General features: G+C 31.2%; 1 protein-coding gene across 1 annotated transcript; it reads right to left on the bottom strand.

Annotated features, from left to right (window-relative positions):
• Positions 1–2536: 2536 nt before the first annotated feature.
• Positions 2537–5978, bottom strand: LOC144564649 (uncharacterized). The gene is made up of 9 exons (XM_078314251.1): positions 5879–5978; positions 5257–5418; positions 4153–4687; positions 3989–4061; positions 3757–3867; positions 3577–3666; positions 3281–3454; positions 3118–3174; positions 2537–2972 (listed from the first exon to the last, which is right to left on the bottom strand). The coding sequence occupies exons 1-9, from the start codon at positions 5889–5891 to the stop codon at positions 2784–2786; spliced, it is 1404 nt and encodes a 467-aa protein (XP_078170377.1). The 5' UTR covers positions 5892–5978; the 3' UTR covers positions 2537–2783.
• Positions 5979–15573: the final 9595 nt, after the last annotated feature.

Below are 15573 nucleotides of genomic sequence, written 5' to 3'. Positions count from 1 at the left end.
TATAGTCATATATTATTTAAACCTCAAAAAAGAAAAAAGAAGAAGCTTTTCCATGGCAAAAGCATATATAAGAAGATAAGTGGCTTGGCCATTTGAGGCAGTCGGATTAATCACAGAGTTCTTCGATTATTTACAGAAAAAATTACCCATCATGTTTCTATGTCAATTAAAGTATACTCTTATTACCATGATCATGTAAAACTCTCTCACATATCTTATAGTCATGCATGCAGACTTAAGAAATACATAGTAATTTAGTCCAAGTTAAGAAATGAAAACCTTTGAGGCATCCCAGGCAGCAATTTAAGGTACTTCTCTAAGAATAAGATTATCTTACATAGCCAAGGAAATATGCCCATAAGACCATATTGAGTCTAATTAAAGTATTAACTATGTGTCAATAGCTTGTAGGCAAATCATCCTTGGCTATCAAAGTAACATCTTATTACAATGTAAGGTGGCTTCTACCAATCGATCGAGGCAATGAGTGATCAAAATAAGAAATCAAATCTAATATAATGAAAATAGGAATTGTCTTCTTCGATCACACACACTAATTAAGTATGTAAAATGGAAATTAAATAAGAGGCACTTACATAGCCAAGGAGATTGCCCATAAAACCACTATGAGAGATCTAAAAAGAAATTAATTACTTCTCTTGAAGAAAAATATCATAGGCAAATCATCCTTGGCTATCAAAGTATCCACTTATTGTTGCCTAATTAACTTCAGTCTATATATCTAGCTTGTTACTTGTTTATGTTTTTTAATTTGGATTTGTGGGTACTTATATATACATATAGAGATCGAGTGAGAGAGAGATAAAAGTAGGAGAGATTCTGCACACCTTGTGTGTTTGACAACAAGATCATGTCAAAGAGAAGCTCTAGTTTCCCTTTCTAGCTATCAAGGGAATATTATTTGACCATGAATAAAGAGAAGATGCTAAAATCATGTACTGAAAGGATTTTCATTTGTCAAGGCCATGTGATTAATTTGGAGTGCCTTAGAAGCTCTTCAACTTATCCACATGATCCACTTGAACTGAAATAAGTTGTTCTCTTCAAGTTGGTTTGTAACTTTGGAATCAAGGAATCAAACAAAGAATTTCAACAGAAACATAGAAAGCAACTGGTAAACGAAGTATCGCCTTATCTGGCAATTAGCTCAAAGTTCACCGAAATTTTTGACCAGAACAAATTGTTGGTGAATATAATGTTTCATATTGAATTAGACGTTCTATGTTATTATCTATCAAATTATCTTTTGGAAATTGATTTTTCTTTTTCTTTTTATTTTTGCTAATAAAGCACAGAAGTTTTTGTATGTGTGCTTTCATAGTCATATTAATTGTATCAAATTTTTCTTTTTATTCTGTAACCCTCCTCAACTTTTTCTTCATTTTATTCTCTTCTCTCTCTTAATTTGTTATTATTTTTCTTTGTGAATAACTAAGCAATTGAGAGCAGCATTTGACCAAAAATAAAACTAAAAACATCAACATGGTTGTGTTTCAGCTAGTATACTAATTATGCAATAAACATTCTGTGCATATTAGAAAAAAAAAAAGCATTGCAAGTTGTATGAAATTTGGCATTATTCCCCAATTGGAATGATGATTGCAAGGGTCAAGAGAAGAATTTTGACAAAAAAAAATGTTGCAAGAGTCAAGAGAAGAATTTTGACAAAAAAAAATGTTGCAAGGGTCAAGAGAAGAATATATATTGACAAGAAAATCCCTCAACCTTAATTTATACATAAAGGAGGAATTTGGACACAACTAGTGGCCTGATTATCTCATTTTCAGCTACATTCGCAATTCAAGCATTTTTTTTCCTTGTGATCTGGCTATTCCAACAGATAGGCCCACAAATAGGGGCAAGAGTCAGGAAAAAGGATATGATGAGGCAAAGAAATTTAGATATATGCCCATCACAACTTGCCATCAAATTGAAAATTAGTTATTTCCCCATCACATTTTTTTGATCTAAAAAAATCATATTAATATCAATGAAATATCTAATTGACAATTTTAACCTTCTCTCTTTCTTCCCTTCCTCCCCATTTGCCTTATTTTCAATCCATTTCTTGATTCTAGCACTGGCTGATCGATCTTTGTCAATTTGACAAATTTTTCTTTCTTTTGCCTTTGGTAAACCTTCTGTATTGCTCTTGCGACCAAGTACTGAACTTGGTACATCATTGAAGGAACCTGTGTGCACTGACAAAGATTCATACCATCCTAGAAAATAATCACCTGTGTGCACTGACAAAGATTCATACCATCCTAGAAAATAATCCTGTCAAGCGCTTATGAGTTATGATTAAAATTGGTTTGACGAAATACAGCTACAGTTTTGAATATATCATGATCCTTTTTAAGGCTGAAACCTGAATATGACGTATTCTCATACAAGCAATTCCACAAACACCTTATATGCCAAGTAAATCTTCGCTATCATTAATAATCAGTAAGTAATTAAGCAAGCAAATATTGTAAGGAAACTTTCATGGTATTATTAAAACACTCAGCATTTACTAACACAATCTCGATTTTGATACTAACATTAATATTCTTCTAATGCATAGAAAGAAGGGAAAAAAAACATAAACAAAACTTCATCTAGGACAAATCCTAGAAACATGTCACACCCCATTAGCTCACCCCAATCAGAGAAACATGTCTGACTCCATGAGCCCACCAATCAGAAAAGTTTAACCACCATAACCAGAAGTCCAGAACACAACCATCAGCCCCACCCGCCCAAAAAAAAATAAAAAATTAGGCGCCGGCTGCAGAGCGCAGAGCAGGGAAGTTGTCGGTTGAATCCAAATCCAAACTGAAAGATGGTTCAACAACATTTTGCTTGATAGTTTGGACTTGCGGGCGGGGCCCAACTTGGTAACGACGATTATTTTGTTGTTCTGAGAAGTTACGACCCTGGCTTTGGGACCCACCAATTGTAAGGAGCTGTAATAATTTTAAAAAGTAGAAGAATTTCATCAGAAATATGATTCCTTTTTTAATATGAGTTTTTGTTAGGCAGTATGTTTTATGTGGCACAAAAACATGAGAGAATAATTATGAACTAAATATAAAGTTTTAAATATTATACCGGAGCTTTCTTCTTCTTCATCCTTTGAGCCTTCTCAGTTTTCTCTGCTTCAATGCTCTGCAAATATTAACAGTAAAGTTAGATACAAACGCATTTAAAATGGGTTATAATTTATAAATAAATTAAATTACTGTTGCCACAGAATAATAAACGAATAACATACCGGCTTATTTACAGGCATTACAGATAAACTTTCCTCCTCTAAATCCTTTTTGGCAACAACTGCCACCAAACCATCAAAATCTGAACTCTGAACAACTCTTCTCTCTTCTTTGGTAACTCCAAGAGCTTTCCTTCTCTCTTCTTTGATCTTTTCATACGCAGCAAGAGTAATTTTCTATTTTGAATATAAAATGGCAAGGGTAATTAGATCACTAGTTTCCTACTTTAAGAATATTGATCTATAAAGTAATATTTTCGTGTTATTAAACATAATTACATAAATTAAAAATTAAGAACCTTTGCTTCTGATAGTTTAATATATTCCCTAGCTTGTTTCTCTTCATCCTGAACTTTTTTTCTCTCTTTTTCTGCCTTGTCAAACTTCTCCTGCAAGACCATAAGAAAAGTGTCTTATATTAATACTAAACAACACGATAAAAAAAAATGTCAAGAAAATGAATTTATTACAATACATACTTTTACTTCACCAGTTTTTCTTGTTTCCTCGTCTTGGTACAAAGATTCTAACTTCTGTAACAGTTCTCTTTTCTCTGCTATAATTTCTGGATACTTCGCAAGGAATTTATCCTATTTCATAGAATTATAAACAAAAAAATGGGAAAGAGCCAGATATTAGGAAACATATCCAACAAAGAAACCATTCAGATATAATAGGAAATGAAAAAGAATACATTATATATAATTTTACCCATTTCTCCTCCTCTTGAGGATCATATATAAACTCCTTCAATTTTTTCTGAAATGCTTCTTCTCTTAGCTCCCTGACAATAAAAAAATAAAATTAGATTATCCCAATTAAATAAACCAATTAATAATCGTTCAAATATGAAGAAAATATGAACAAAGAGATACCTCTCAGATTTGAAACTCCTCTCAGATTTGACTGAACTCCTCTCTGCCTTGTCACTAGCACCATCATCCGTACCATTACTGCTACGAGAGGAACTTTTAGCACCATTAACATGATACCAACCATTTTGGTACCGATTGTTATGACCGTTAGAGCCTCCTATTTGACCGGCGCCTCTCTGGTAATTAGCTCCGTTTTGGTACTGATTGTTATGGCCGTTAAAGCCGCCTATTTGTACAGCGCCTCTCTGGCCATTAGCTCCGTTTTGGTACCTATTGTTATGAAGGTCAGAACCACCTCTTTGAATGGAGCCTCTCGGGCCATTAGTGTTGTTTTGGTACCAATTGTCAAAACCGCCTCTTTGAATAGCACCTCTCTGACCATTAGTGCTGTTTTGGTACTGATGGCTGACAGAAACACCTCTTTCACCGGCACCTCTCAGGACATTAGCGCCATTTTGGTATCCTGAGTTATTTGGGTTGCCACTCTTTGAATTTATGTTATTTGCTTTGACAACTGTATTTACTTTCTCTTTCTCTGAAATTTAAAAATTGCAATAGATTATTAGAAGGATTTTTTTTTCTTTTGACAATAGATTATTGGAAGGTTTTTACAGCAATTACATTGACAACCTTCTTCCTAAATGCCTTAAACCATACTAAATTTGTTTTGCCTCCATTGATGAGCAAAATTTGAAATTATTTTTTTAGTAATTTCGATCGCCACGTTTGGTCCCAAAAAAGAAAAATATTATGAAAAAACTCAAACATGCTGAAACCTATATTACTGACAAACAAACTATTAACCCTAACAAAGACCAGATTAGAAAAAATCCATAACAAAAAGCATATGTTTTTCCTGACCTAAGAATTGGTGAATTGAATTGCAATAGGACTAAAATTGGAAATTATTTTTTCTTACTAATATCGCTCGAAATTTCTGGTACCAAAAAGAAAATATTATGAAAAAAAACTAATACATTCTTAAAGCAATGTTATTGACAAACAACCTATAAAACCCTAATTTAAACAAAAAAATCCATAAAAAAGCAAAGGTTTTTCTTGACCTAAATATTGCAATAGGAATAAATGAAGTTTGCAATATACCAATTTTAGAGCTCTTGCTCCTCTTTGTTTTATCAGATTTAGACCCGCTTGCTGCCTCCTTCAATTGCTTTAGTTGTTCAACAGCGTTGGTGATCACATCATCACCACGATCTTCATCAAAAAGCGCATCAAAAGGATTTGATGCCGGGACCTTCATTTGATCTGCATTTATTCATTGAAATCATTAGAATAATTGCACAATTAGATTAAAAATAGGAAAAAAAAAACTAATTTATTGTACAATTTTAAAAAGGCTTGTCAAATTGAAATTTGTTTATATTATTATTTGCTCTACAGTAAGAAAATAAACTTAAATTGAAAAAAGGAAAGGGTAAAACTAATTAAGTAAAAAAAAACCCAATATATTTTAAATGCGGACAATAAATTGTGAAATTAAATGGAGAATTTAAAGAAAACCGAACAAGTTTACATAAAATTAAAATATGCTTTTAATGAATCCTGATATAATTTATTCTTAGAAAAATAGGAAACAGATTATGAACACGGATTCAAAAAGCACAACATTCTAGCTACTAAGAAGTTTAATTAGGGTTTAAGAAAAAGAAACTAGAAAAATAATATTGCACACGCTATAACTAAATAAATAAAAAATTAAGAATACCTTTTCTTTCCATGATTCAGATCTTCACTTTCTCTCTTTCTGTAAAATTTACAGATTACCAGAATTCTCTTTTGTAAATTCTTTCTCAAATTCCCTCAATGGGGAAGGATGGAGAAATGAGAAGCGCAATAGGGCCTTTAAATAGGAAGAGAGAGGTCGGTGGCGTAGGAACTGGAGGTAGTTTCGGATTTTTCTTGTGAAATAAATTTGTTTATTTTTAGGAAAGGATTAATTAAATATTTTTAGAAGGTCCTCAAATAGATTTCTATTTAACACCTGCTTTATTTACTGGGGGAAGGGGACAGACTATTATTTTTCTAAATAACGATCTTGTAAATTTAACATATATATTTTTGTCCTATTTCATAATTATATGCAACAATTTTATTCCGATGGTGGGATGAAGTGGTGAATTAAAATATTTAACAAAATATATAATAAATGGGGTAGAACAAATTAATTTACTATTCAGATACATTCAATTAAATAAATTTAGAAAAGAAAAATAATAATTATCATTAATTAAAACAAGTTCTTGATAATATAGGTCAAATAATAATAATTTAATTAGAATATAGATCAAATAATAAAATTAATTTATGTGACAAATTTAGATTATTTGAGAATGATAGAAAGAAATACGATGACACAGAATCATTGCCTATCTATTTGTCTATTTTTACATCTATTTTTTATTATTTGCAAATTTGAAACATTTTGCTTAAATATTTTGACGGGACTATTTTGGAATTTCGTGACTGTCAAGAAATCGGTTTCAATTAGAACTGCATGCTCCGAGATAAACCAATTCAACTTTTTGCATGCACACGGTGTACTACACTAAAGTTACAACTCTTTCACTTGCACCCTTGAGAAAAAGTCAAATAATAAAAAAGGTTAAATTAGAATTCGTACTTTCACTTACACCCCTAAGAGAAGGTAGAATCATGAAAACGGGCTTCTCTTGATAGGTATATAATTCTAATTTAAAAAAAAGAGTATATATTTTATTTATGGAAAAATTCAGATATTTTCTTTAACAGATTAGAATACACAAGTTGAAAAATATTCACAATCTTTTACATTATTTTCTGTTAGAAATTATGTACAAGGAAAATAAAAAAAAATGTGATGATATTTATGTACATAATATGTACAAGGAAAATTATAAACATTCACAATATAATGATATTTATTCACTGGATTTATTTGGAAAGAAACATTTTATTTCATTTTCACTAACTAAACCGAAAAAAAATTACAATATCGCCATTTTTTTTGTTAACACAATAAATTAAACTTATAATATTATAATGTTTATAATTATGAAAATAACAAGGTTCACTTCAGATTGCGCAGTGTGTGAAAGCATACGGAGGTAAGCGTCCCTTCGTCAGGTTGCACCTGGAGCATCATTTAAATCAATAAACCAGTCTCAAATAGTCATATCAACGTAAAACTAGAGGTGTTCATCGGTTCGGAACTGAATCCGAAAATTTTATTAATAGCATAATTAAAAAAAATAAAAATTCTAGTGTATCCATCAAAACTTTTAAAATAGCCAATATCTCCATCAAAACATTGAAAGTTCTTATTTTTCCATTCCAAATTGAAATTCTTTCTTATTTTTCCATATATTGATTAATTATGAAAATTTAAATTAAAGTTATAATTTTATTTTATTTTTAAGTTTAAATGTTTATTTTGCCCTTCTATTTAAAACTAAGGTCTCCTTTCTCCTTCATTCTATCTCTATGAATCTCTTAAAATTCCCTTCCATTCTTCGAATGTACATCTAAAACCTTTTTTTTTCATGCTCTTGTATCTAAAACCTTTTCATCTTCATATGTATATATATCTATAACTATTTGTGCCAACGAAATTGCTCCTCATATCTTCTCTTGATCTACATATGTATATAAATCCCAATATGTGACTCTTGACTCCTCTCTCTCTCTCTCTCTCTCATTTTCCGCTATTTCTGTCAAAAAAGGAAACCTGAAAATACAAACTAATTGATGGAAATTAATTGTTCTTTCTAATTGTATATATTACAATTAATGTGTCGTTGAGAAATATAGAGAAGAAAGGAGAGTGATGAGCTGTATTTCCCATCAAATAAAGAATAAAAATAAGGTTACTTAAATCCATTGCAAAATTCTCATGACACAGTTGCTTAATTTATCGGGATATGGTATCTTCAAATTAATGATTTATATTTCAACAGGAGCAAGAATAGGAAAGGAAAGAAACATGAGCAACTCTGTAAAAATTGAGATGAAGAAGAAAGAGAATCTTAGAAGGGTAAAATAAGGATTTTAAACTTCAAGATAAAATGAAATAATAAATTTAATTTAAATTTTCAGAATTAATCAACAATGGGGAAATAAGAAAAAAATTTCAATTTATAATGGAGAAATAAGAAATTTTAATGTTTTGATGGGAATATTAGTTATTTTGAAAATTTTGATGGGTACACTGAAAATTTTCTCTTAAAAAAATTAAACCAAAACACTATTGTTTTGTGAGAATTCCATCAATACTCAGATCGCATAGATAATATGCAGCCTCATTTAATGAAAACTGCATAGCCAATCAACGGATCTAAACTAGGGTCTGCGGCCCCAGTTTTACTATTTCTTTTTCTTATTTTACTTGGAAATCATGGTGGGTTCAAATTTGAATTGTTTCATGTTAAAATATTTTGGTCGTCTGACATACCTCAAACTTTGAGCTTTGTTGGTTTTATTATAAATGTTTATGTAAACCAATTTTTTTTTTTGGTTGAGCTGCAGATTGAATTTGCAGACCCCTGTCAGGGGCTACGGATCGACTGTGCGGTCTCCATTAAATGGGTCCATGAATTGGCTCTACGATCTGGGTAATTCTTGAATTCGGACCAAACGAGGGTGTTTTGGTTTATTTTTTTTATTATCGTACTAATTTTTTTTTCTAGAACTGAACTAGACAAACTAAAGTTATAATTACCGAACTAAACCAAAGTTCTATTTTAGTTTGTTCGATTTGTTCGGTTCAAATAGAAATATATTAATTTTTTATTTAAAACAATTGAAATATGATAAATAATTTATTTATATATTTATACCGTCTATTTAAAGTGAGAATAAGGTTGGAATTCACACTTTGCCTTGGTCTGATGTTTTTATCCCAATTATATTTTTTAAGAATACATAAAAATAACAAATTGCAAAGATAATTTTATCCCAACCACGGATTTATTTTGTTTTATTTTAGGACCAATTATAAATAAATTATATCCCTTTCCATTCAAATGAATGGCAATGAATTGTCCCATCTAGAAAACAGAAAACATAAACACATCACAAAAACTGATATAACATCTTTATTAGTTTTTAACATCACAAAATTGGCATCACAAACATACAACAAAATAGATAAAATAAATTAGTTTTAAAATTCTTGCAAAAATAATTGGCACCACACGAACTATTGATATGAACATCACCAGAAAATTATTAAAGCTCGCTAATATCCAACACCGCTTTTCTGAATTGTTTTATTAATTTATAGCATTTAAAAAAACAAAAAAAAAATACAAAAGTAGCACGTTAATTTATTGACAATCTCGGGCCTTAACAAGGATTAAGTTTAAGCATAACTCATATGATTGAACCGCTTAAGTAATACGTAGACTAAAAGTCCAACTTAATCTTATTATTTTTTTTTCCGGTTTTCAAAAAAAAAAAATCTGATAAAATTTAAAATTTCCCTTATGTACAACTTTTGTATTTTTTAAGTGTTACAATGAAAAATTTGGACGCTTATACCGTGGAAGGAGAGAAATCGGAAGATATTATTTCAAAAACACAAACAAGTGCAAAGATTAAGTAATAAAAGCGACGGAAGAAATTTTGCTTTGGACTACCAATTGCTAGTAAGAGGTTTGTCAATTAATAATAGAATGGGAACTCACGATAGTTTTAATTAGTGTTTAGTTAACAGTTGATGAGATATGTATATAGTGCTAAAGCTTCTGCTAAGAAAATGTAAATAATTGTTTTTAATTAATATATATATCGACAGTCGGAAAAAAAAATTGGGCGCTTACCTCGTATGTTTTCATTTTCATCTCGATCTACGTCGATTTTGGCACATATATTTTGATTTTCACTCAGTACAGAGCCGTTATATTTTATTTTGTGAATATGAAAATTCTGATATTGTTTATTTAGTAGTAATTCCTTTTGAATTGTTTTATCATTAATTGCCATGTTTACCTTTTAAAATGTGGACTGTTAAAATCTCTACCCCTAGTTCCCCTCTTCGAACTCCACTAGCGAGCCTCTATGAACTCCACGTCGGTTCTTCGTCGATGTTGTTAAGCAATAAGGGTTTTCGGTAAGATTATTTTGTTAGTGCTTTGTTATGCGTTCAAAATTGAAACATAAAATATTAAAAAAAAATAGAATTAAATAAAATCAAATATTTAATTTAATCATTAACAATAGTTGTCTTTTTATAATTTCTCTTTATTCAATAATGAAATGAATATCTTGTCTTTATCTCTCCTTTAAATAGAAAGGTAATCAATATTTAGTAAATAAACATGTTAATTACTTTTTAGTTTTGTTCTAATTAATAACATAAAAAGAATTAATTGATTTTATGGTAATATTCATATGAAAAAAATAGTAGGAGAAAATAAGTGTAGAGAGTGTTTAGACAACTAATTAAATACTTACTTCAACATAATACATGCTAATACATTGCCACATAAAATTATAATTGCATAATTGTTTTATCTTAACCGTTTAAAATTCAGCAAACTAAATCACAGCCGTTGGTGGATCAGAACATCTACATGGTTAATACAAGAGGAGAGATGCGCAAGGAATATTAGCACCCCTTCTTCTTAAGTAATATATCCGGATACACAATTCACATCGAGCAAGCCTCGAACATTTGTGAATTTTGTGCTTTTACGACTGGAGTCTTTGACAAGAAGATGGGTATTGTTCATCAAGGTATGCTTAACGATATAGGTATCCCAAAGCTTCTTCCCTGGTTTTGAGTCTCTCTGTTTTGAACCCAGATAGTTTCTCCTAGTTCGAGTTTTTTTGCATTGCAAAGGAGACGTCTTGCAGGACTTGTCCCACATAGGGCTGTAAATGAGCCGAGTTTGAGCGAGTTATCCCCAACTCGAACTCGGCTCGTTTAATAAATGAGCGAGCCAACTCGAGTTGAGATGGTAATAACGAGTTGTAGAGCCAACTCGAACTCGGCTCGTTATCAACTCGAGTTGGCTCACAACTCGTTTATAACTCGTTTAACCAGTGATAGTATTACAACACAAGTTCAAACATATTTTGCACGAATCTCAAAGCACAAATAACAGTCTAGAGATTTGGGTTTGATTATTTTGGAATTTATTGTGACCAATAATTTGCAACTCGAGTTATAAATGAGCGAGTTGGGGCCAACTCGAACTCGGCTCATTTATTAAACGAGTTGGCCAACTCGAGTTGTAAATGAACTGAGCTGTAAATGAGCGAGTTACGAGTTCGAGCTTTTTTGCCCAGCCCTAGTCCCACACTTTGGGCATATCAGTGCCCCAGGAGCTTTTTTAACCGTGTCACATATTCTACATAGAAATATTTCTTGTTGACTTGGTTTGGCGATGAAGAGATTGGTTATGTCTATTGCCTATTGGGCATTCCTCATCATCAGATTCATCCGACGAGTTATCGCCTTGCTCGGCTTTGCTTTGTCGTTCTAAGGATGGCCGCGCGTGCTTCATCATTGAATTTGGCTAGAGGTGGAGGGTCTCTCACAAGATCAACACCCATAGTCAGACGAGTCAGCATCGCACAAAACAACGACTTTTGCTGATGATCCTCTTTGGTTTTGTTAGATTTAGACCCGTTTGATGATGGCTGCTTCAATTGCGTCCATTGTTCAACAACATTGTTGATTACATCAATACCACAATTTTCATCAAAAAGTGCATCAAATGGATTTGACATTGGGACCTTCATTTGATCTGCATTTAGTTATTTAAATCATTAAAATAATTGCACAATTAGATTAATAAGAGGAAAATAATGAACAAAAAACTATGTAAGTCATAAATATGAAATTAGATTATTGAATTTTATGTTTATATTATTATTAGCTCTATTGTAGAACTATTTAAGTAAAACTAAATTCAATAGATTTTAAATGCAGACAATACATTGTGAAACTAAATGGGAAATTTAAATAATATATAACCGAACTACTTTACATAAAATTAATATGATGGCTCATTAAATATGATTTAATGAATCGTGAGATATAATTTATTCTTTAAAAAAAAAGAAACAGATTATGACCAAGGATTCAAAAGGCGTAACTGGGAAGATTAAATAGGGTTTAAAGAAAAAGAAAACAGAAAATTAATGTTGTAAAAGGCAATAACTATAATTGAGAATACCTTTAATTTGTTACGATGATCGTATCTTCTCACTTTCTCTCTTTCTGTAAAATTAATAAATGAGAAGCGTAATAGGGCTTTTAAATAGGAAGAGAGAGGTCGGCGGCGTTGGAACTGGAGGCGGCTTCTATTTTTTTTTCAAATTTTTTTTGTTATTTTTAGGAAGGCATTAATTAAAAAATTTTAGAAGGTCCGGAAATAGATTTCTATTCCACACTCGGCTTTATTTACTGGTGAGGGGAATGTTATTTTCTATATGCTCCTGTAAACTTTAGATCTTAATTTTTTTTTTTAATTTCATATTTACCTGCTACAATTTTATTTCGGTAAAATTTATATATTTAACAAAATTAAGGGTAATATTAAAGCTAAGGGTAAAATTAAAATTCCTCCTTTCATGATTGAACCATAAATGATATACAAGAAACCAAAAAAAATGATACACATACTTAATTTGTTAAATTTTGAAAATTCCAATGAACGTACAACTTTTGTATTTTTTTTAAAGGAAGCAGCTAACAATTCTCCAACTTCAGTCCCCCAAAATTTTTTTAAATTTTTTATTTTATGTATTGAAATATTATAAATGTTGAATATTTTTTTTTGAAAATAGATGGAATACAATATAATTTGATTTATTAGAAAGACTGTAACAAATAACCCGGATCAACATTTTTCAGGCTGGATTTTTCGCGGCTGTAAGAAAAATTAATATATTTTTTTATGTGTTATTGGAAAAAAATAAAAATGCTTCGATTGTGAATTATTGATCCAGGTTCAAAAGTCACTTCTAGATAATTCAGAAAATATTGTGATCCTTCTAGTACATTTATAAAAATGTGTATCTATTTTTGAAAAAAAAACAAAAAACTTAATTTATTTAATGACTGTTATTCAAAAAGAATTCTCATAATAGATACAACTTTTTATAAATTAAATGTACTAGAAGGATCACAATATTTTCTGGATTACCTAGAAGTGACTTTTGAATCGGGATCAATAACTCAGAATCTAAGTATTTTTATTTTTTTCCAATAACACAAAGAAATATATTAATTTTTCTTACATCCGCGAAAAATCCGGCCTGAAAAATATTGATCCGGGCTATTTGTTGCAGTCTTTCTAATAAATCAAATTATATTGTATTTCATCTATTTTTAAAGAAATATATTCAACATTTCTAATATTTGAATACAAAAAATTAAAAAATTTCTATTTTATAAAAAAAAAAACCAAAATCTCCAACTTCCGGGAATTCAATTAAATAAATTAAATAAATTTAGAAAAGCGAACTAATACTTATCTTTAAAAAAAGAAAAACATGTAGTTGACATAACACTAATTAATGGAGCATTTTTAATTTATACAATCATAATTTAATTAATTAATATAGGTGAAATAATAAAAAAAAGTTATGTGATTTATTCGAATGCATTTTTACATTGACTTCATCCGTAAATTGACAAATTTAGTTTATTTGAGCATGATATAGAAAGAAATAAGATACAAGAATCATTGCGTATATGTTGTCCATTTTTACATCTATCTTTTGTTCTTTCCGAATTTGAAACTTTCTGCTTAAGTTTTTGAATAATTATTTCTGTACTCGCGCTACAGTACCCGTACAGTTGTTCGCTTACAAAGGTATGCTACAAAGTCTCAGGTACAGCTAGTTGTACCAGTTTAAACCTTGAATCAACTCTCGTCTAAGATTGCAAGTGCACAATCCTATCCGTATAGTATAATAAGGTATCGATCCTCAGGGACGGTTTAATTCGATTCTAAATTCCTGCAAATCCGAGTTAGGTACTAGAAGTGAAAAGTTTGGTTTGAATTCGTTTCAATTTCTCAATTTAATAACAAAAGATTGCAAAAGAAAATAAATGTTTGTTTCAGTCAAGTTTAAAAGGATGTTTCCAAGGTTTCAGATTTCATCCCCAGCTTTGCCTCTCTGGACCCTCACTCGACTCGCATCATCTTTGATGCGACCCGCATGGTCTCCCATGCGACTCGCATGGCCCTCGAGTGAATGCAGCATTGCACCTGTTTCTGAGTTATTCGATTGTGCAAGGTTCTACTGACCCTACCTACGATTCCTGAGCCTCAACTCTCGTTTATTAGCACCAGAAACCTAGTAAGGAATTGCAATTTCACCTTCTTAGATCTACAACTTTCAACTCTCGTTTATTCGTATTCAATCTAAGTCAATTGATCGGTTTGCTAAAGGTATCCACTATCTCTCAATAAATGGAAATCTCACCTTTCGGTTCAATTGATCTATCTTTTCAGATTTCTAACCTACCTCATGTGCTTGATTAAATTGCAAGAAGGATCAAGTCAAGATATTAGATGAGATGCAAGAAACACTCAACAATAGACAATCAAGATTCAAACAATCAAAATCAAGCAATGAAAGAATAATACTCAATCAATTGATCACAAGAACAACTCTAATTCAAATTCAATACATACAATCAAAGCTTTAGACTACATCAACCCTAGAAACAAAGAAAGATCTACTCAAGCATTATGAAAGAAAAGATAAGAGATGAAATAAGAGATAGGATCATGATGAAACCAAATCAAGCAAGGATCTTCCCTCATTCCTCTCTTTCTTGATCAATACTCCAATTCTTGCGGTTTTGAATCTTCAAATTCGGAACTCTCTCTCTGGTAGCAGGGGTGACCTATTTATAGGCTTTTTAAAACGAGTGCTTCAATTCTGGGCCTTTATTGGGCCTTTGCTGTCTGCTCTGGAAGCTCGCGATGCGACCAGCGTTAGGTCTGATGCTACCCGCATCGACTCTGATGCTACCCGCGTCAGGTCTGATGCTACCCGCATCGACTCTGATGAGGGTCGCGTGCAGAGTCTCAGAATTCAGTAACTTCCCTGATTTCGCCTGTTTTCTGCAAAATAAGAATGAAATCGCAGCAGTACCACATTCTATGGATATTCAATGTAAAATACGCGATTTGGTGGTTTAAAACGCAGATTTTGGTACAGGAATTGGTCAGAACAATAGATCAAATATGGAGATATCAACAATACTCGCGCTATAGTACCCGCATTTAGAGGAATAATGTATTATGGTCCCCACTAATTATATTGTGTCCACTAATTATTATTCTTAAAAGATATTATATAGTCTCAACTAATTATTATTCTAAAATTCCAGCAGCACCCTTTCAAAGCCTCGGCACTAATTCCGCGTCAATATTTCTCTAACAAAAATAGTTGACC

This window comes from Carex rostrata, chromosome 13, assembly GCF_964058835.1.
Source record: "Carex rostrata chromosome 13, lpCarRost1.2, whole genome shotgun sequence".
Taxonomy (NCBI): domain Eukaryota; kingdom Viridiplantae; phylum Streptophyta; class Magnoliopsida; order Poales; family Cyperaceae; genus Carex; species Carex rostrata.
Note: the sequence above shows the minus strand (reverse complement) of the source record. Positions and strands in the feature narration are given on the sequence as shown.